Genomic DNA, 21,899 nt, shown 5'->3' with positions numbered 1-21,899 from the left:
CTTGCCATATTCGTAAGTTTAAAGTTTTAAAATACAATAAAAAAGTAATATCACATAAATATGTATTTTTTGGGTAAAAATTTAGCTGAACCGCCAATGTTTAATCCGCCGATTCAAAAAAGTCACAGAGCAACAAAAAAGAAAGTCCAATTTCCAGAGGACTCTTTAGTAGAAGAAATTTTGTTCCAAAAAAACACAGACTGATTTCAAATCTCGAAAAACTAGGTGAGTCAAATTCAATTTTTTTATCAAATATGATACACATATCAATATTGACATTGTTTGTTTCTTAATTTCAGATGAAATGACTGAAAGCATAGTTTATAATATCGATGTATTTTTTTATGTGTACTTAATTATCTATGTATGTATATCATAAACGTGTATATCATTTTGAAAATGAATACGCTTTATAAATACTAACGCTTTGACATTATCTATTAATTAGAATATAAAATGGAATCACTTATTTCAGCAATCTTGGTCTATTTCAGAAGTTTCTATACATATGTATGTACATTTCAGTTAAGTGGGTATTTGAAACCAAATTTAAGCTTTACATGTATCTGTCATTTTTAATTGAATTGTACAATGTAAAGTGAGTGATGGAAATTATTCATCTTTTTGCCTGTTAACTCTTATAAATAATTCACAAACAATTTTGAATTATTTCTAAGGTAAACTACCAATTTCAAAGAATTTGGTATAAACAGAGAACAAGCCAAAAACTACAATCGTTGTATACGAGTGCATTCTTCCGTGAACCAAATTACTTAACTTTAAGATCAATTGATCAATTGATATAAACACATAACTTTAAGATCAATTGATCTTCCTGTGTGAGATAAGTTTTATGAAAAGGTGGGTATACTATTCATCCAGGGTATACTGTATTTTCATACAGGGTATGCTGTATACTCATATAGGGTATACAGTTTCAGGTCCTTGAAGGCCGATAACAAGAGGCGTTCCGCTGTTATCTTCTTGTATAAAATATTTTGTTATTAATATTAATGGCATATCATGACGACTCTAACTGTAGAGTCTACATTGAATGGATTCTAAAGGAGAACGAATGTCCTCGAATATATTATTTTATATTTATCAAATGTATTATTTAGGTTTTTAGGGTTAAATTTGTTTCGCACCCGTCTTGGGAAGACCGGTTCTGGGTATAAATATGTACTATGTGTTTATCACAAATTTGATATTTACTGCTATTTTGTATAAGCCTAATCAAACTTCTCTTCCTTCATTATTAATAAATCCCAATTGATGTAATCCCTCCTCCTTTAACCACTTAATGGCCAGAAGCGCACCGGTGCGCGCTCTTTCGTGTTTAAGACTATGACTTAATTTTGGTATCTTCACAGTGACATCTAAAAATATCCTGCGATACTAATGAAATTGAAAAAGTCAATATTTTTCCTTAGTCTGTTACATATTCAAGAGGTAGAGTCAAAGGTTGGCACTAAACACAAACATAAAATAATCGAATTGGTTTCTTAAAACGCGCGGTGATTAAGTGGTTAAGCTTAAGGTTAAATTCGAATAAATAAAATTTTAAAAAATTAAATAAGAAATAATTCAATGTATTTTATCGTATTTGGTATATGTACATATGTACATATACATATGTATATTATAAATTATGTAACAGCACACTGTTGATTAACTTAACTGTTGAAAAAGCTTTTATAATAAATTTCTTCAATCACCTAAGCCAGTGGTCGGCAAACCGTCACAAAAGTTGGAATTTCTTTTTACATATATTTTTATTAAAAAACCGTCACCAAGCAGTGATATCTTTGCTCATTCTATTTTTAATAACCTCTTTTATTAACAGTCATGTAATAGGCGCATTACCGCTGACAAGATGATTAAAAAAATGTAATATAATTAAAGTTAATAACCAAACCGTATATTTGTTTTTCATATGCCACAGATTCGCCATCGCTGACATAATTAAAAATTTAATAAAATAATTTAAATCAGGTTATATTGTATTTGTATATTTTGTGTAATTTCCTTAACAACTTGGCTTACTTGGTAAATTTGATACCGATGAATTGAGGGTGTGCTGTATTTATATAATAAAACATTTGTATGCGAAATGTACTTCAGTTGATATATTTTTAATGAAAATCATTATACATTACAATTATATTATAAATGTTATAAAAACATGAAAATAAAACTATTACTTATACATATATGCGTTTGTTATATAAAATTTACTTTAGCAAAATCATAAACGACATGTCATTATTTATTAAACGATATACTCGTGATGTGTGTCAATATTATCTCGAATATTGATAATTTCCCTTTTCTTGATTTGAGGCTTTAAGATCAGTCCAAATTGAAAATACAGGAGCAGTGGTACAAAAAAATTATTATAGTTGATTTTTTTCTCTTTGAAACAATTCAAATGTAATAATAAACAGTTTTGGGGATTCTTCATACTAAAAAAAAAAAAAAATTATATACACATACATATGCATGTATGTATGTACATATGTACATAGAAGCAATAAAATAGTTTTCGTTAAAAAAATTACAAAGAATTCTAATGATTCTAAGACTACAACATACTGTAAAGAAAAACTTACGAGTAATAGTACGTGGCACACATTTGAAACATATCAAATCTTCATCATTTTTATAGCACTTGATGAATATTGTGTGCCCACAAGGTTTCACCACTTTAACCTAGAATATTTTAGGAATTGAAAAAAAACCATAGTTAATAAATCTCAAAATTAAAAAAAATATATATATATATATATATATATATATACACCGCACGCCAATGATATATATATATATATATATATATATATATATATATATATATATATATATATATATATATATATGTATGTATATATATACATACATACATATGTATATACATTTATCAATTTTGTGAAATGAGTACATATGTATAAAGAAAAAAAAATACCCTTATTTCGCATAGTGCGCATTCGTGATCGCACATTTTTGGACAAGGATGGAAGCCCTTACATCGCTTGTTGTTTTTGTAACAAATTAACATGCAAGATTCCTGAAAAACAATAAAAGAGAAACATTAAATACATGAATAAAATACAGTTGTTTTTTTTTATTTTTGCAAGTTTTTTCTATAAAATTTTAAATAATACTTACTCTCCTAGGATCAACATGGCAAGCAACTTTGAATGAATGTCCACATTCAAAAGTCTTCTCTACAATTTGTTCACATTTAGCTCCTTGAAAACATTCAATTATATATTTATGTTTTAAACCACACAATCTGTAAATTTACAAATTGTATAATTAAACGTACAAAGTTATTTTGATCGAAATTCATAAATTGTCATCACAATTCTTACACTTCACGTGGTTTTATTTTACAGATGTCTCTGTTGATATTTTTGAAATCGGCAGATGTGAATATCTAGAATTTCGAAAACAGTTAGTTGCAATTCTTCTTCTTCATACAACTAATACAACTACATAGTACACACATTATTCATACAACTATGTACATAGTAAATACAACTACACACATATGTATGTATGTAAATTTATACCTTCTTTTCTGTACCATGATGTTGACAACGTAAAGGAAGGAAATTTCCAAGGCAACCATTCATTTCCAATTTGTTTATTATTGAAGACCACAACTCACTATTACTAACGAGCATTCCCGCATTACCCAAAATGAATAAACCTAAAATTACATGATAAGCTATGTGTTAGAAAATACAAACTATATATGTATGTACTTGCAGTTTATTGGATCCTTATATTGATTACCTTCCTTCGCTCTTGAAAGTGCAACACATAAACGATTGGGTGTTTTGAGAAAGCCGATAATATTTTTGGAATTGTTTCTTACAAGGCACAAAATAACAATTTTATTCTCCAATCCTTGATATGAATCTACAGATTGGATATCTATATTACGTACTGTTTCCGTGGATGTCCGCAACTAAAAAAAAATGAATTTAAACTTTAAAATATGTACTCCTCTTCTTTGGATATTTATACCAGTGGTTCTTTAACTGTGCACCGCGAAAAATATGGTAAAAACAGAAAAATCCGCGAAATAGTGAAAATAGGATTCATTTGTTTCAAAAATGAAAACAAAATAGTGAATCAATATACATATGTACTCGTATATGCTGCAAAGAACTTACCGTGCGTGCGACAGGACAAGATGATTTTGATTCTATTTCTTCATATTTAGAACAATTAAAAATATCATGGGAGTTATGTGTAGGAATTTTTACGGATGGTGCTCCGTCAATGGTAGGTTCATTTAAAGGATTTTTTACCCTTGCAAAGACAAGAAACTCTTATATTATATCTACGCACTGTTTTTTACATAAAGAATCTCTAGTTTCGAAAAAAAATACCAGCAGCACTAAAACCTACATATACTAGACCAAGTTGAAAATATGCTAAATTTCATCAAATCTAGACCTTTAAAAATACGCATTTTCAAAAAACTTTGTATTTCTTCGGTAGCTAAATACGAATGTTTGCTTTTTCACACCGAAGTCAGGTGGTTATCTAGGGGTAACGTTTTATGCCGGTTCATAGAACTTAAGAATGAATTGTTAATCTTTTTTCGAAATGAAGGTATGGATGATTTTGTAAAATGTCTTCAGAATGATAATTAGTGTGCTAAAATGGCATATTTAGCAGATATTTTTAATTATTTAAATAACGTTAACACAAGCATTCAAGGAAAAACGAAAAAAATTTGAAATCCACTAAAAAATTGATAGGATTTCGGTAAAAAAATATCGTTGGAAAAATAATAGAGACAAATAAAGTAGATATGTTTCCTTCACTTAACGAAAACATTGCCGAGGGAATTATTTCCGCTGTAACAAAACATCTAACTTTACTGGAATAAAATATTGCACATTATTTTCCTTCCATAATATAGAAAATTATGACTGGAATCGAAATCCATTCGTTACGATTTATACATTGAGTTGTGGATTTTCGTACCCAGAAGAAGAAGAATTGGTCTCGTTGTGGACGGATCGTACTCTAAAAATTCAATTTTCCAAAATGATTATGGAAGAGTTTTGGATTTCTGTCCAAGAGGAATATCCAGTTCTCTACATGAGGTCACTGAAAATTTTGCTGCAGTTTTCAACATCATATTTGTGTAAGCTCGGTTTCTCAACAATAACTTATATAAAAACTAAAAAACGAGATAGACTTACGAATATAGACAAATAATTGAGGGTAGCTATATCAAATATTCGGCCTAATATTTCTTAAATCTGCAAAATCCAACAAGCTCAGGTATCACATTAATTGATTTTTACATTCAAATAATTCCATTTTGTTGAGGATGATTTTAGTTACAATTTTTCCGTATACATATGTACATATATATATATATATATATATATATATATATATATATATATATATATATATATATATATATATATATATATATATATATATATATATATATATATATATATATATATATATATTCACTATAATTTAATTTGATTATTAAGTATTAATTTGAAACTGAAACATTCGAAACATTATCGAAACGAATCGAGAAACGGGAATGGGAACGGAAATTGCATGCGTTATTGTACGATGGAACGATGTAACTTTCAGGATTTATTGTATGCATGTCCGGGAAGCTTACTGTGAAAAAAAATCGGCCAAAAACAGGAACGGAAACGGGAAAAACGGGAATGAGTGGCATTGCAACGCAATAATTTCAAATGTTTTCGCGTCGTGGCATGCGTTGTTAGGGTAAAATAAACAAATAATTGAATAATTTCAAACGTGTTCGCTGCCTGCGTTTTTCCGACAAATGTGAACGGGAATGGGAACGCGAACGAAAAAAGGAATTGCATGCGTTATTGTGGCATTGCAACGCATGCCGGGTTCAGCTAGTATATACATATTTTAATATGAACTATCGTTACTTTTCATTAGATGTCAGTGGATCTCCACATACTAATTTTTGAACAGAATATTAAAATTTTTGATGTTTTCAAATATTTGCTTTTTTCAAATTTTGTTTTACGCACCAAGTGACATTACCATTATTTTGGAATCTATCGCTGAATTTAAATACAAAATTTTGGTCTCGGCTTACACAATTTATATCGATTTACTTTTATAGATTCAGAAATATTCTTATAAAATTAAAAAATGCTTACTTTTTCGAGATGCATCACTTGTTTCTTGTACATACTCAAAATTGTAATTTCATTCGCTTTATATCCCTGTTTTATAAGATATTGTGCAAACGATATTGCGAAAGCAGCTTCTCCTTCGTTGTTAAAACTCTTGAGTAATTTATTCTACAACATAGAAAAACTTTCAATTAACATCAACGATACAATTAATAGCAAGAGAATTTGCTGTAGAAACGCAAACGCGTATTACCCTTGTTTCGGGAAATTTATGATCGAAAAAGTATACATTTTCCGCTACACCTTTCACAGCAGGATAGTTAAATACACTAGAATCGTTCCTGAGATCTTTGTATATGGACGGAGTGAGTAACGTCGAAATTTCAGGCCTCATTCGATGTTGAGTAACCAGTTGGCAAAAGTTTTCGCCTTTAGCCATTCTTTCAAATAAAGAAACGTCAAAGTTGTAGTCTTTCGCTAGTTTGTAAGAGGCCACTGCTGGCCTTAGTTGCTGCTGGTCGCCTAATTGAATTAACATTGTAATAATAAAAAAATACTAATAAATATTTATATACATATATGTACATATAATAAAATATTTACCAATTAAAATGACATGTTCACATTTAATATTCAAATTCACGACTACGTGAGATTCTAAGACTTGAGCAGCTTCTTCAATTATCACTAAAAAATAAGTATCAAAATTAAAGTTACATAATAGTCAGAATCTGCAATACTGATTGAATCTTTTGGGGTATATGCATCACGTACTCCAATAAAAATATAAGCCACAAATAGTTAAGCAAATATAAGCCACACATGTGCACATATGAATGTGTATGTATATGTATGTAAATATTTATACACTAGTGTTGTGCCCATTGATTTCAAAGGGTGGCTTCGGAAAGGAATTGATACACGAATTAAAATACAGTTATATGTTATACATAAATATAGTGTAAGGTAATTTATAGGCGCGCGCGCGTATTAAAAAGCTCCTCGTTCGACTGCGTCGAAATGATGAAAGAATGTGTGTTTCTTCATGGGTGTGTGTATGTGTGTACGCTCCCGCCCAAGGCATATGACGCTAACGTCACCCGTTCCAAGTCAGGTGCTCGATATCAGGAGCATATTTCAGACGCTCCACACCCCACCCCCACTTCCTCGCTTCCCCGCGAATCCTCGACACGACCGGTCGTCACACCACCTCCCTATGCATAACGTATACTCCTGGTATTCTAAAATTTACATATGCATATCACACATTCCTTTAAAAAAATTTCGCAAGCACAATAGTAATATGTATGTACATACACCAAAATTTTACAAAAACGCATTAATAAAAAATATATATAAAAAGTAGGTAGCTAGTTAGAATCCACTATAAAATCTACCTACCTAGAATCCTAGGTACTTTGGTTAAGATTCTATAGGTAACTAATAACCTGATTCACCAAAGAAAACATGACAGAAATGATATCTATAGTATTGAAATATACATATGTACATATGTATGTATGTATCAGTGGCATGCGGTGCAATTCTCTCTGTTTTTGTCATACAGCCTTACTTACGTGTGCGCGAACAGGATACAAGGGGAACAGCCTGTTCTTCTACTATCGTGCTCGCGCACACGTAAGTAAGGCTGTGTGATAAAAACAGGGAGAATTTCACCGCAGGCCACTGGTATGTATATAAATGCAAATAAATGCACAAATGCAAAATAGGTGTCAAAATAGGAAGATGGATTGGATGGAGGTCGCTTGAGGTAGCCAGGAAATATAAAGGCTTCCATTAAGTAGTGAAAGGTAGGATATGTTAAATATTGATATAATCCGTTGAACCTATTTTCGGCTGCAATATGTCAAATAAAGATTTCTTCATAGCAGCTGCAGTAGTTGTTATTCCAACTACGTCTGTGTTTCTTAATATTTCGATATCAGTATTCAACTGAAATTCTTCATATTGTAACAATGCGTATTTATGTTCTTGCTGAAAACAAAATGTATATGTAAATTTATTCATAAATAATATTATATGCAATTAAACTGTGAAAAAATAGTACATACGTATAAGATTTCCATCAATTTGTGCAATAATTCTTGTAATTCATTTATTTCATAATAATTTCGACTGCACTCAAGGTATTTAAGACATCTCATAACATCAATCATGGCGTCTACCATATTTGTTTTCAATTCGGTTTGACTCTAAAATTTAATAATATTTATATTTATAATAACACATTTCCACATTCGCAAGTATCAAAAAATAATTGAAATTAAAAGTTTTACATTAACGGATAATTGGTTGCTACATTCTGACACAATGTGTAACATTTTTTTAATAAAATAAACTATATTTTGTCACACCCCCTTTTGGTTTAATATCGTACCATATGACTTAATGGTTACCTCAGATGAAACACGCTTAAAGATCTGTTCATACCTAGTCGGCACGTATCGGCAGCAGCAGGCAACCTGCAAGTACGGACAGTATTCTTTGGTACATTCTATATGGACGCATAAATACTTCATTCGTGCTGCGCATTCTCGCATTCATACGCGTTCATATATAATGTACCAAATAATACTGTTCGTATTTGCGGGTTGCCTGCTACTGCCGTTACGTGCCGACTAGGTATGAACAGACCTTTAAGATGTATTCAGACTATACAGCAGTTCATGGCTACAGCACAGCACAGAACAGCAGCTCATGTAAACGACAGTTTCTATTCATATTATCTAGCACACCACGGTTCCGGCACGATCAAACAAGTTTTAGTCGAGTACAAATTCAATTACAATGCAAAGTCGATTTACATATACATTACATAGCGCGGCTATACGGCGCAATATTGCGTGTGTCATATCATCGAGTAAAAATTTTCACAATATGACGTTTCCGAAAGTTAAAATATTCATATGCTCATGCGCACTTTACGCGTAAGTACGCGTGCACTACTATGTCGTCACGTCGTGCGTGAATATTTCCAGTGGCCAAAGAAAACCGGCTTCGCTTGATACGTTAACGGTGACATGTACTGCTGTATAGTATGAATAGATTTTGTAGGCTACTGGTGTTACGACATGAATGTGTCCATACAAAATGTACCAAAGGATACTTTTCGTACTGCTGGTTACGTGCAGTTGCCGGTACGTGCTATGCTGGTATGTATAGATCTTTCAAAGTGTGAAAATTGAATATAAAAAAACGACAGGATAAAATAATGGAAAGTTAGAGGGTTCCAGAACCGATCTGAGAAGGTGGAAAAAACGTTACACAAAGATATCAGTACGAGTCCTCTGAAGAGTCCTCTATAATTAAATGATGAAAATGTGTGATTGAATGTTTTTAAAAACCAAAATCCCAGTTATTTTTTTAAATATCTTTTCTCATATTACATATGAATTTCAAGATCGGTTTTTATGAAATATCAATAAAGTTGAAAAAAATAATAATCACCGTTTCAAACTCATAAAATGATCCTGGTAACTTTTTTAACTCGTTAATATCACCGTGTCCTTCAATAATCAAGATCGCGCAACTAATTTTTTCAATTAAACATATGATTGGTTGAATTTTTTTGGAATCTCCACTTTTGATGCGTAGTCTTCGTATATTTTTATCATAGGCCAATTCCTCCACTTTGGATTGACAACCAATTCTGATCACTTCGGACGTGATTTTCAAAATTCCAGTAAGAAATTGATCCAAGGCAAAATTAGAACATGCGATAACTAAAATTGGTCTTTCGGAATCCGTTATATTATCCAATATAGCCTGTACTATTTTAAGAGCTATATATGTCTTCCCAGTTCCTGGCGGACCTTGTATTGTTACACATTTTCTCGATAAAGCTGTTTTATAAGCTTCGTATTGAAATTCGTCTAACCCTATAGACTCGGCCTTTGGCCATCCAACATTATTTTTCATATCGACAATATTTGATCCAATTTTGTAATCACTTTTCACATAAGTAGGTAGTTCGCTAGTAACCTATAAATAAAAATAAAATGTAAGTGCTGATATATTTTCATTCTACATTTTATACGAGGCTTACTTGTAAAAAAATAGAAAAACAATTTCACAGAAAACTAACATAGAAATAAATAAATACTATTACTAAAAATACTCAATAAATACGATTAATAATGCGAAAATAATGTTTTGTGACATTTGTTAGCTACGTCTATAACTTTTTTTTTGAGATGTGGATGCAGTTCTTTTGACAAAGAACTGCATCCACGTCGATTTTTGCATTTTTAGATACTTATAAAAATATAAAAAATCGATTACAGATTAAAAGCCCTTATCACTACATATATAAAACGCACACTTGTCCCTACCTGTGATTTCAATATCCAATTTTGCATCGGCAGTTCCTCGGTGTTTTTTAATGAATTTAGAATTGAATAATAAAACGTGTAAAAAGCGTTGCTTTCGAACATCACATAGTTGTGTTTGAATAACTCTGTGGTAAATGATACATCTTCAAAATTCACCAAAATCTAAAAATAAAGAATAAATTAAAACACAAACATCACTTAATACTAATGAATAGATTGTAAATGCGTGAGCTAGTTTAGCACCAAAAAAAAAATTTAACTCACTGTGCTGTCCCTTGAATCTATAATTGTGCCGAAAAACCATGACTTGAAATTGTCCTTTGAAAATAACAAAAGCGATCCAGATTTGAAATTCACACTTGAATCCTTGAATTGAATTCTGTTTCTTCTTCTATCTATGTACACTAATATCCCAACACGGATATTTGAAGATTTATAACACTTCAATTTTGTGCCATGATAAAACCTGAAAAAAGAAAAATAAATTAAAAAACACATTTTATTATTCATATACCAAATAGGGATATTTTAATAACATCTGGCGTGAATTTTAGTATTTATTCGGTATAATATTATATCTTGTACCAGTCATCATGTGCTATAATGACTAGTACAAGATATAAAATACATAAATAAACAAGTAGGAAATTATCTTACATTCCACCTTCATGTATTCCATAGGGTTTTTTCTTATAGCTTTGTATTGCAGTTCTAACTGTACTCAAGTAATCTTCTTTCAATAACCTAAACTGAACGTCTAAATAGTGATCTACACTATAGTATTCGCCGTCAACAATGTTTTGACGCAAAAATACCGAATTTATTGATGATATCTCTTTCATATCTGGTTTTATTGATAGTTCTCGAAAATTATTAGGTGGTTCTGTCAGATTAATACATTTTATTTTAGTTTCAGTCATCAAATTAGGTGTCACACCAGTGATCTTAATTTTGTTGTCAATATTCGCATCAGAAATCGTTACTTTCTTATCAGGTATCGCATCGGCAACTTTAATTTTATTACGTGTCTTCACATTAAGGTCGACTAAACCAAGCATTTCGTTTATTTCTAACACACCCTTCTTCGAATCCATCTTAACATAAATTGAAGAAATATCTGAAATGAAAATGAAAAAAAATCATAAAATATTGTAATGTACGTACAATATATGTATGTATTTGGTATCGTGATTATTCTGTCGTTTATTATATTTATGTATTTATTATACAATAACGTTCATTTAAAATAGTGAATATCAGAATTTGGAAACAGACGTTTTCTATCAAGAAGAATTCGCAAGAAATAATAATAGAATATAAAAAAGTATAATTCTCGTATCAATATCTTGTGAAAAAAAAAATTAAAAATTTGATAAACCAGTGGAAGTGGAATTTTTCTTAGAAAAGTCAAAAATGTTTGTGACCACGCGATTTTTTCTACACTAAAGGTATCGAGATGGAAATTTATATTTGTGCTTATTATTTTATAACTTTTTGATAAAAAGGTTTTAGTAAGAATTCGTAAAACGGAAGTAGTATTTTTATAAGACAATATTTCATTATTTTAAATTGACCTTTTATTTTTTTTCTATTTTCTTAATATTTTATGCTCACTAATATTTGTAACATTAGGTACAGGGCCTCATTTCAGCTTCTCCCAGGGAGGGGGGCAAAATTTTTTACTATCGAGGAATGACTTTCTAGGGGGGGGGGTGTATTATATAAAAAAAATCGGATGTGACCAACCAATGACTTTATCTATGTACATATTTGAGAAATAAGAAAGTCACAAAACAAAATTCTATATTGGACCGTACAGATACATTCACACATACCGGCAGCATTATGAAATACTAATAGTTATGACAGTAACTTATTAAACACAATAAATATCAAGAAGATTAAAATAATTTAAAAGGTCAAAATAAAATAATGAAATATTGTTTTAAAAAGAAATACTACTTCCAGTTTCGAATTCTGACCAAAACCTAATCAGCTCTATACATAAATAAATACAAATATAAATTTTCAGCTTGATACGTTCAGGGGTGTGGACAGAATCGAGGCGACAACATTTTTGACCTTTCTAAGAGAAAAAATCCCACTTCCAGTTTACTAAATTTAGTGATTTTTTTTTAATTTCATCACATTAATATAAGAATTATACTTGAATTTTTTCGTGAAGAACACACATGTTTAACCCTTTGACTGCTACAACAACGATAAATCGTTGTTTTGAAATAGGCGAAGATTGCTACGACGATCGTTGTTGTTGTCATTAATTGTCGTATTTCAATACTTTCTTTGAGTCGCCAGCGCATCAGTGGCAAGAAACATTTTTTTTATATACGTATTTATATTTATTTTTCAATCATGCTTTATAAATATTTATCAATTTTTTAAATAAAAGCTCTTCAATTTCGGGTTCATCATCAAAGTAAATTTCGGGTTCGTTGTCAATGTCATATAAGGAGTTATTACTTGGGAATTGATTATTGTCGATAAATTAATTTTCAGAATCAGTAGAGCTGCTGATTTGTCGAGTTCCTCGGCGAGGAGCTATTATTTCGCTTTCATCACTTTCACTGTCCGATATCATTTTGCAGAGTTAAAATAAATGGCAAAAAACATTAGAAATCCGCTTTCAATTATATAGGTCACGAGACGTCACGAATTCGTGCAATCAATCAAATGCAACTGAAATGCATACAAAATGTTTATGATACATGTTGAAAAATTATTTGATTATTAGAAACTTCGCATCCTTGTGTGTCTCGCTCACACGTACACAATTAAAACCAAGAAAGAAAGAGAGAAAGACCGCTACCTGTTTCGAATATATCGCATGTTGTAAGGATTCATCGATGTCTAAAAATAGATTGTTGAAAAAAATAGAGCGTCGGAAAACAATCGTCAAAACTTATTTAGTGTATATATGTAGGTATCTCTTTCGCACGCACGCATGTAAAAGCAAGACAGAAAGAGAGAGCACTGCTTCTTAAAAATGTATATAAAGTATTATAAAAATTACGAGCGTTCGGCGAAGTAAGTATGTAAAAAAAAATATTATATTTATTTTTTTTCAAAATAATTACAAATGTTAGCATTTTTCGCTTGGACATTGAAAAACCTCGTAGCAGCCAAAGGGTTAAGAGGTCGAAAAAAATGGTGGAAGAAAAATCGAACAACAGTAAACTGTCACTTCCGGTTGAGGGATGCTTACCAAATTGTATACATAACTTGGTATTACGCTTAAACTTCTAGATATGAAATTTCAGTTCAATAAACCAAAAGGTTTCTGAGAAAAACATAAAAAGCCTCGATTCTCTATAGTAAATACTACTTCCGATTCAGATAAAAATATTTAAAAAATATAAAGTTATATAGATTATTATTTCTATTACATGTAAAAAAAATTATTTCCGATTCAGGTAGCGGTTTGGCAGATAATTGAATTCAAAAACTTAAGCATATAATATATATATGTATATATAAAAACATATATATAAAAACACCTACATATAAGGGGAGGTACCATTTCCGGTCAACTTAAAATTTTGAAAAAAATTTACGTCGTATCGATAAGAATTTCAGTAACCGATACTAAGTTTCAGTTCGATAGGACTAGTGTTCAAAAAATCCCCAAAATACACAGACACACACACACATTTTTTCTAGATCATGAAAACGTAATCAGTAATCGATTCTGAGTTCGAATCAGTCAAAATCTCGAATTCGAATTTTCCCATGATCACAAAACTTCATCTATTGTTACTACGTACATATGTATGTATATATATGTATATACATACATAGATAAAGTAATAAAGTAAATAAGTTTCCTTCACTTGCGAAGTTGCGATGTTTCCTTCACGAAAACATTGCCGACGGAATTATTTAACTTTATTGGATGAAAATAGTGCACGTTATTTTCCTTCCTTAAATATAAAGGTTTAATTGAGGCGCAAAATACTATTGTTGAACTGAAACAAGAAAACAATCTGCAAGATCAATTCTCTAGAAAAAACAATGTAGAAATATCCGGCATACCTATGAAAAAGGGTGAAAATCTAGTGTCTATATTATATGACTTATGTGCTGTCGTGGGTCACAAATTGTGCGACACAGATATTGACACCATACACCGTGTGCGGCCGTACCCGTCCCAGGGCGTTGCAGGTTCACAGCAACAGCAACAGCGAGAGGGCAACAGCGATGTGAGTGTGCGCACGTCATCAGTGGTCGTACGGTTCACTCAGCGCCGTCGTAAGGACCTGCTGATGGCGGCCGTGCGCGCCCGCCGCGGCATCACCACCAACGACATCAATATTCCAGGCCCGCCCACCACCCTATACGTAACGGATCACCTTACACCAACGAATAAATTATTATTGAAGCGAGCACGCCAATTGAAAACTGAATATAACTACGCCTACTTGTGGGTTAAAGATTGCAAGATCATGATTAGAAAAAGTGCGAGCTCCAATATCATACAAATCTCAAAAGAATCAGATCTTTGCAAAATCAAATGACTAAGTGCAATATTAAATTTTAATAACCTAATAATTATCTATGCATTTATTGTCTACTGGTCTGCATCACATATTATAATGTATGTGCAAACAATTATGTACGTATGGCTATATAATTTATTATTTTTATTATTACTATATAACTATGCTATTTACATATATTTTACTCATAAACTAAAAAAGGTACGAGTTCATTTTTATATTTGTGTCCATGTATACCTTTGCATTTCAACTGGTATCACCAAGGATGGTTTGCTTAATAATTCCATATCTTTATCTGTGTATGCAGTTATGTGTATGTTTATATGCATATATCTATTTTCATTTATGCATATGGATATTTATATTTATATCACTACGTGCTCTATCTACTTCCTTTTTTACAATGTCTTCTAATCGTCTTGTCATTTATTATCAAAATGTCAGAGGTCTCCGAACTAAATCTGACTCTTTTCTTCAAAATGTATTAGTTAATAATTATGATATTATCTGTCTATCAGAAACTTGGCTTAATGACTCATTCAATAATAGTGAGTTTTTTGATGCCAGATATCAGGTGTTTCGACGTGACAGAGATTATTCTCTTCATAACCAAATATTTGGTGGTGGTGTAATCATAGCTGTGAAAAATAATCTACCCTCTGTCATTCAAAATAATTGGTTAACTTCCACAGAAGACCTTTGGATTACTATTACCACTAAATTTTTTAAACTAAATATCTGTACTGTCTATATTCCTCCTGGTAATTCTCACCAAACTCTATTAGTTACCCATTTAAATAAAGTATCTGATCTAATAACCAATTATCCAGAGGATCGATTCATTTTACTCGGTGATTACAATCTTCCCACTATTGATTGGACAAAATACGACTCAAATCTGCATCTATTTCCTTCCAATTGTATTAATTTTTCTTCCCTTTCCTTTACTCAATTCTTATCTTATAATAAACTTTATCAATACAATTATTTGTCAAATACTAATAATCGTATTCTTGACCTAGCTATTAGTAGTTTCCCCTTATATATTTCTCGTGCTGACTCTACGCTAATCCATGAAGATTCTCATCATTTATCCTTTTGCATCTCAATAATTTACAACAAATCTTCACCCTTGAATTATAATTATAATAAAACTTTCCTCTTTAGAAAAGCTGACTATGCTACAATTATTCCAATTTTAAGCGATATCAATTGGAATTCACTTTTGTCCAATTTAAATATTGATTTAGCTTGTAAAAAATTTTACGATACATTACAAAATATTATTGAATGCCACGTCCCTTTTACTCTTAAATCTAAGCGTACCAAATATCCCCCTTGGTTTACATCGTCTCTTATTAAAATAATAAAAGAAAAAAACAAATTCCATAAAAAATTTAAAATTTATTCAAATCCCTTAGATTATCAAAGTTTTTCACTATTAAGAGCTCGAATTAAAAAATATTCTTTAATCTGCTTTAGAAATTATATTTCTCTTATTCAAAATAATATTAAAACTAATCCCAAATCATTTTGGTCATATATAAATTCAAAAAAAAATACCTCCTCTTCATATCCTTCCGTAATGTATTATGGAAATAAGTCGGCTTCACATGGTTCTGAAATCTGTACCATTTTTGCTGACTATTTTGACTCCACTTTCAATAGTGATTCTACCATTAACCTTTCTATCTCTAATACAGATACTTCTTCTTGTAACTTATCTACTTTTCATTTTGACTTATCTACTGTACTCAGTCACATCAACTCTCTCAATGTTAATCTTGGTGCGGGTTGTGATGGTTTGCCTTCTTTTTTCCTTGTTAAATGTGCTGTCCCATTATCTCTTCCCATAACAATCCTTTTCAATCTTTCTATGTCGAACGGTAAATTTCCTGACTATTGGAAATTATCTTACATCACCCCTATTTTTAAAAAAGGTGATAAGAATCTTATTGAGAATTACCGTCCTATATCTAAACTATCTGTCATTAGTAAAATCTTTGAAAAAATTATCTATAATTTCCTTTTCTCCAATTTCAAAAACTACATTATACCTGAACAACATGGTTTTTTTAAGGGGAGATCGGTAGAGACTAACCTGCTTAATTTCACTAGTACTCTCACATCTTATATGGACAAACGAATCCAAATAGACGTCGTTTATACGGATTTCTCTAAAGCTTTTGATAAAATCAATCACAACCTTTTACTCAATAAACTTTGGTCCCTTGGAATCCGAGGAAATTTATTTCGTTGGATCTCTTCGTATATACTAAATCGTCACCAAATCATAATTCTCAATGGTTTTAGATCATCACTTAGACATATTCCTTCCGGTGTCCCACAAGGGTCGCATTTAGGTCCCTTATTCTTTTTACTCTATATTAATGATATCTCATACATCTTCAAACATTCCTTTATACTTCTTTACGCTGATGATTTAAAAATTTACAAACCTATATACACCATAGACGATTGTCATAAGATACAAGAAGATCTAGATAGATTCTCTATATATTGTTTAAATAATGATCTTTTTATTAATCTAGAAAAATGCTCTATTTTAAATTTCACTAGAAATAAGTCAATTATTACTAATCAATATCAATTAAATCATTCAATCCTTAACACGTCATCTTCTATTAAGGATCTTGGTGTAATACTCAATAATAAACTAGATTTCTCTGAACATATTTCTTTTATTACCAACAAAGCATTTAAATCTCTTGGATTCCTACTCCGCTCAACAAAACCCTTTAATGATCCTTATGTACTAAAATTACTTTATTTTTCCTTTGTAAGGTCTCACCTTGAATTTGCCTCAATTATCTGGTCACCTTTTTATTTATCCCATATTAATTGTATTGAGAAAGTTCAACTTAAATTTATTAAATCCTTACGCTACCTTTTTCCTACCTATACCCATTCTACTGTTTCCGACATTTTAAAAATCCTTTCTTTTAACAATCTTTCTGTCAGGCGACGACATTCTGATGCTATATTCTTCTTTAAGCTCATAAATGGTTTCCTTGATTGTTCTGATTTACTGAATAAGGTTAATTTCAGAATCCCAGTTCGATACCCTAGACGCGTTACACTCTTTTCACTTGATCCTTTCAATACTAATTCCCAAAAATATTTTTATCTGCAGCGCGTTTATCGTATGTTTAACGGAGAGCTGAATGAGGTTGATCTGTTTGGTATTTCCCTACATCAATTCAGGTCTAACATCAAGAGAATCTTGACCGATTGATTCATTTTTTCTTCTATTCTATTTTTCCAATATTTCCATTATTTTTATACTTTAGTTTAGTTATGTAATGTGCTATTTAATCATATTATAGCTTTCATTCCTTTCCATTTCATTTGTTTATTTTGTATTTACCTTTTTCATTTGTTTTTTATATTTGTAAATTTCAATTTCTTCTTATATTCTATCTTATAACCTTTTCCAAATATTTTAATACTATAGTTTAATTATGCAATGTACTACATATTTTGTCATGCCTTTATTCTTTACTTTTTAATTTGTTTTCCTTATATTTATCTTTTTCATTTTTGTAAAAATCTATTATTGGACTCGGGTGTTACATATATTATTTATTTACTTTTTGTGTTTTTTATACCTATCTCTGTACATCCTGTCTGTTGATTTTTCAATTAATAAAATAAAATAATAAAATAAAATAAAATAAATAAAATATAGAAATCTATGTGGTTGTTTTACCCGGCTTCGTTCAGTATTTGTAATATAAACAGCTTCAACATGGTGAATCTAATAGTAAATATTCTTTTGACTGGATAATAAATCAATTTGCTACGATTGATACATTGAGTATTTTCGTACCCAGAAGAAAAATAATTGGTCTACGTACATAGATAAATTAAAAATGAGTGTATATGAATTGTAACAATTTCTTTAAATCATTTTTTCAGTAATATCCTATCCTATTCAACAATTTGTTTCGTAGGATAAACTAGTTTTACAAATATCTTTCAAAGCAAGACAAACAACAAAACAAGATATATTTGGGAGTTAGTAACATTTTTTTCTGGAAAAAATCGACGTGTATGTTATACATATTATATTTATACCTTACAATGTTCAAAAGAATTTAAATATTCTGTTTTTGTTGGTTAAGTATTTTAATTCAAATTCATAATAATACATTATACAACGTGGATAGTCCCGTTCAAATATAAGGGGGGCGGCTGACGGAAATGACGCCCCTGATTAGGTAATGAACAAATTTTGAACAAAATCCGGCAACCGGAAAAAAAAACTTTATCTTATGCGAATTTCCCTACATTCCTCAAACGAGAATGTTCTAATAGTCGGTATGTGAATTTTGTTTCTGACGCTTCTTAAATTCCCCATTTGGGTTGGGTTGGTGACATCCGATATTTTTATTGCGTATGTAACATACATAATAATCTTAACTACCAAAATCATGTGAGGTATCAGAGTACGTACATACGCACGTACGTGTGTACATATATGTATATGTACATACATATAGACCATTTTCCCGCCATTATAAGAACCAGGCCACCCGTGCGACTTTCAAGCGACTTCCTTGAGGGAGATCAGACCATGGTATGCAGATGGGGCATTCCACACCCTTCAACTTCACCTTTCGCCCTTCTTTGTCGCTCACATTTTCTGGTCGTGTAACGAGTCGGCGTAACAAAGTTGCACAGCGTGGCTCGGGTCTAAGGGTATTGGCCCTTAGAAAGGCGGGAAAAGGTCTATATTATCACGGTTAAATAAATCATCGAATCAGCTTTTTAAAACTATGTATGTATATATAGTTTTAAAAACTATATATATATATATATATATATATATATATATATATATATATATATATATATATATATATATATATATATATATATATATATATATATATATATATATATATATATGTACATATATATATTTAAAAACTATATGTAAACTATATATACCTGGTTAACTACGAACAGACCGCGAGTGAATTATCTTCAAAGAAATTGAGTCCCACTATCGTCACGTACTGACCAGTCCACTCACTACACATGACTGACTCACTGCAGAAATATAATGCCGCTAAAATGTATGTTCGTTCCAGGTCTAACTTAAATCTTAAAAATAAAGTCTCTTAAAAATGTATCTACTTATATTCTACTAGTGGTTTTACCCGGCTTTACTCAATATTAGTAATATAATTTGTAATATAAACCGCTTAAAAATGGTTAATCTAATAGTAAACATTCATTTGTTTTTTTATTAAATTTTCATCCAAAACTTACGTACATACAAAGTCTCTTTCTAAATTATATATTAGATATGTACATACTTAAATAAATGTTTTTTAAACGTTTAATACGCAAATCCCCCCCCCCCCCCTCCCCAAGAAAATATTACGTACGGTCCCCAAGATTCCCAAAAGATGTATTAAAGAAATAGTAGTACCTATCAATCAAACATAATGTTTAAAGCCCCTGACTGCAACTGGGTATCTCACGGAACAATCCCGGTTTGCCAATCAATGTTATCATTAGAGGTCGGACCGGAAGCGTGCCGTTCTTTGTTTATTGTTCGTTGTGCATTGTTCATTTTTATGATGAACCTTTGTTAAAGGTTCGCCGAACCTTTTTTTATTGCACTCTGGCTTTGTGAATAGACCCAAAATGCCGTGATTCCTGGAAAAAGCACGCTCTCTATCCGCCCTTTAGTTATCATTGAAACAAAACAAAGAATAAGCAATCGGAGCTGCCAGACATACCATTTGAATGGATTTAATATACCAGCGTTGTTAGACGACCCGTTTCTTAATCAAAAGTAGATTATTTAACAAATACGAATAAATACGTACAGAAAATGTGCTATACAAGTAATACAGAAGAAAAATAAATAATGATAGATTAAGATAAAGCTCATTTCATTTAGTTTTAGCATACCAACGTATAATTGCTATACCGAACGGATATTTGCTCAGATTGGAATAATTGGAAATGGTCAGATACAAGAAATAGATGTTCGATTGAGTTGATAAAAGCAATGGAACATCTATTCAACATGATATACTCGGGTGCTGAATTTTGCCAATATAATGTCGGGGAAAAATATTGTTAAATATTATTATTTTGATAGTGGAGTTTTGTAATTTGTGCTGTGCCATTTGGGACAAATATTATATAAATAAAAATGTATTTATAAAACTATGCGTTTTTAGGTTGAACCGCATTTTGTTCCTAAATCCCAATTTGTTTTTATTTCCCAATTAGATCAAATAATTATCTGGCAACGCAGTACAATATATCGAGCTCATGATTGAATTGAAAACATACATATGCATATGTATATTTGATAGAATATCGAGAGGTGTGGCACAATAAAGTGAGATAAAATTTCAAGATGCAACATGCTATATTTGCGCTACCACTACATAAAATTAAAAATCAACTGTTTATTCCCAAAAATTTATGGATTTTCGTAGTTCTTCTAGTTTTGTTTTATTCTAATCGTATTTTTTTAAATTTTATTTCATTTGTTTTTATATATATTTTTTTTTATTATAATTGAATAAATCCTTTGAGTCCATCGGCTTTTCCAAGTATATTTAGATCAGGGCCGTTTAGTACCTACTATGATACAGTAATGCAGCGGTTTCCAAACTGGGAGGCGCGCCTCCCAGGGGAGGCGCCAAAACTTTTTAATAAAAAAATAATTTTCATACCATAATATCTACAAATAAATAAAACTTCATATCGTAGGTTAACAGTAAAAATTCAATGCATGAATGTTTATTTTTATTTTTCTTTCATTTTTATATATACATTTAATTCCTATAAAAAATTATCCGGAG

The 21,899-nt window shown here is 30.7% G+C and overlaps 1 protein-coding gene across 1 annotated transcript; it reads right to left on the bottom strand.

Moving 5' to 3' along the window:
* Positions 1 to 9,416: 9,416 nt before the first annotated feature.
* Positions 9,417 to 11,622, bottom strand: LOC143922260 (uncharacterized). The gene is made up of 5 exons (XM_077445485.1): positions 11,186 to 11,622; positions 10,793 to 10,994; positions 10,529 to 10,690; positions 9,645 to 10,178; positions 9,417 to 9,437 (listed from the first exon to the last, which is right to left on the bottom strand). The coding sequence occupies exons 1-5, from the start codon at positions 11,620 to 11,622 to the stop codon at positions 9,417 to 9,419; spliced, it is 1,356 nt and encodes a 451-aa protein (XP_077301611.1).
* Between the last annotated feature and the right edge of the window lie 10,277 nt (positions 11,623 to 21,899).

The sequence above is a fragment of the Arctopsyche grandis genome, chromosome 2 (genome assembly GCF_051622035.1).
Source record: "Arctopsyche grandis isolate Sample6627 chromosome 2, ASM5162203v2, whole genome shotgun sequence".
NCBI classification, from domain to species: Eukaryota; Metazoa; Arthropoda; class Insecta; order Trichoptera; family Hydropsychidae; genus Arctopsyche; species Arctopsyche grandis.
This window is presented reverse-complemented; position numbering and strand designations above follow the sequence as displayed.